Source organism: Solanum lycopersicum, chromosome 3 (genome assembly GCF_036512215.1).
Source record: "Solanum lycopersicum chromosome 3, SLM_r2.1".
Lineage (NCBI taxonomy): Eukaryota > Viridiplantae > Streptophyta > Magnoliopsida > Solanales > Solanaceae > Solanum > Solanum lycopersicum.
Window position 1 is genome coordinate 43,267,778 of NC_090802.1, and position 1,388 is coordinate 43,269,165.

General features: G+C 40.4%; 1 protein-coding gene across 1 annotated transcript; it reads left to right on the plus strand.

Annotated features, from left to right (window-relative positions):
- The first annotated feature begins 343 nt into the window (after window positions 1-343).
- LOC104646123 (uncharacterized) lies at window positions 344-934 on the plus strand. Its single transcript, XM_010319226.2, has 2 exons — window positions 344-459; window positions 505-934. The coding sequence occupies exons 1-2, from the start codon at window positions 344-346 to the stop codon at window positions 932-934; spliced, it is 546 nt and encodes a 181-aa protein (XP_010317528.2).
- Window positions 935-1,388: the final 454 nt, after the last annotated feature.

Sequence of the window (1,388 nt, forward strand, 5' to 3'; positions counted from 1 at the left end):
ATGGAAAATGATGTTGAGTGAGTTTGATATCGTGTATGTGACTCAGAAGGCAATAAAGGCACAGGTTTTGGCTGATCATCTTGCAGAAAATCCCATTGATGAAGAGTATGAAGCACTCAAGACTTATTTTCACAATGAAGAAGTATCATTTGTGGGCGAAGACATTTATGAAGAATACCCAGGTTTGAGATTATTCTTTGACGGAGCGGCAAATCATCAAGGTAAGGGTATTGGAGAAGTCTTAGTGTCCGAATCTGGCCAGCACAATCCCATGGCAGCTATGCTCTGAATTAATTGCACAAACAACATGGACAAATACGAAGCTTGTATTCTTGGTTTGAAAATGGCCATCGACATGAATGTTTATGAGTTATTGGTCATTGGAGATTCAGACCTTTTGATTCATCAAGTTCAAGGTGAATGTGTTGTGAATAACCTGAAGATTATACCTTACGTACAGTATGTGCAGAAGTTGTGCAAAAGGTTTTGTTAGATCGAGTTCAGACATACTCCCAGAATACAGAAAGAATTAGCTGATGCTCTGGCCACCATCTTTTCTATGATTAAACATTCGGATAGTAATTACATCGACCCGTTGGATATAGACTGGAAAGAACATCCAGTCCATTGTTTCCATGTTGAAGTCGAACCAGAAGGTTTGCCTTGGTATTTAGACATAAAGAGGTACTTGGAGTCTGGGACTTATCCCGAAGACGCTACAACTAATCAGAAGAAGTTGATACGCCGTATGGCTCTCAATTTCTTTCCAAGTGGGGAAGTCCTTTATAGGAGGACTCCATATTTGGGTCTTCTAAGATGTGTGGATGTTGTTAAAGCTGTGAGGCTTATTGAACAGATACATGATGGAGTTTGTGGTACACCTATGAATGGGCTCACTTTGTTAAGAAATATTCTACGAGCCGGATATTTCTAGATAACTATGGAGAATGACTGTTGCAAATTCGTGCAAAAATGCCACAGAGGTCAAGTGCACGGTGATTTGATACGAGTGCCACCTCACGGGATTAATGCTATGAGCTCACCTTGGAAATTCGTAGCTTGGGGAATGAATGTCACCGGTCTTATAGAGCTAGCCACTTCTAATGGACACAGATTCATCTTGGTTGCCATTGATTATTTTACCAAGTGGGTGGAAGCAGCTTCTCACAAGTCGGTAACCAAGAAATTGGTGGCTGATTTTGTTCACAACAATCTAATATGTAGATTTGGAGTGCCTAAATCCATCATTACTGATGACGGTGCAAATCTCAACAGTCACTTGATGAGAGAGACATGTGAGCAATTTAAGGTGACTCATTGAAAGTCAACTGCTTATCTCCCACAAATGAACGGAGTTGTATAGGCCGCCAACAAGAATATTAAAAAGA

Coding starts and splice junctions, on each gene's coding strand:
- LOC104646123 (XM_010319226.2), top strand. CDS start 344: ATGGCCATCGACATGAATGTTTATGAGTTATTGGTCATTGGAGATTCA. Junction 460..504: donor AAGATTATACCTTACGTACA/GTATGTGCAGAA, acceptor GATCGAGTTCAG/ACATACTCCCAGAATACAGA.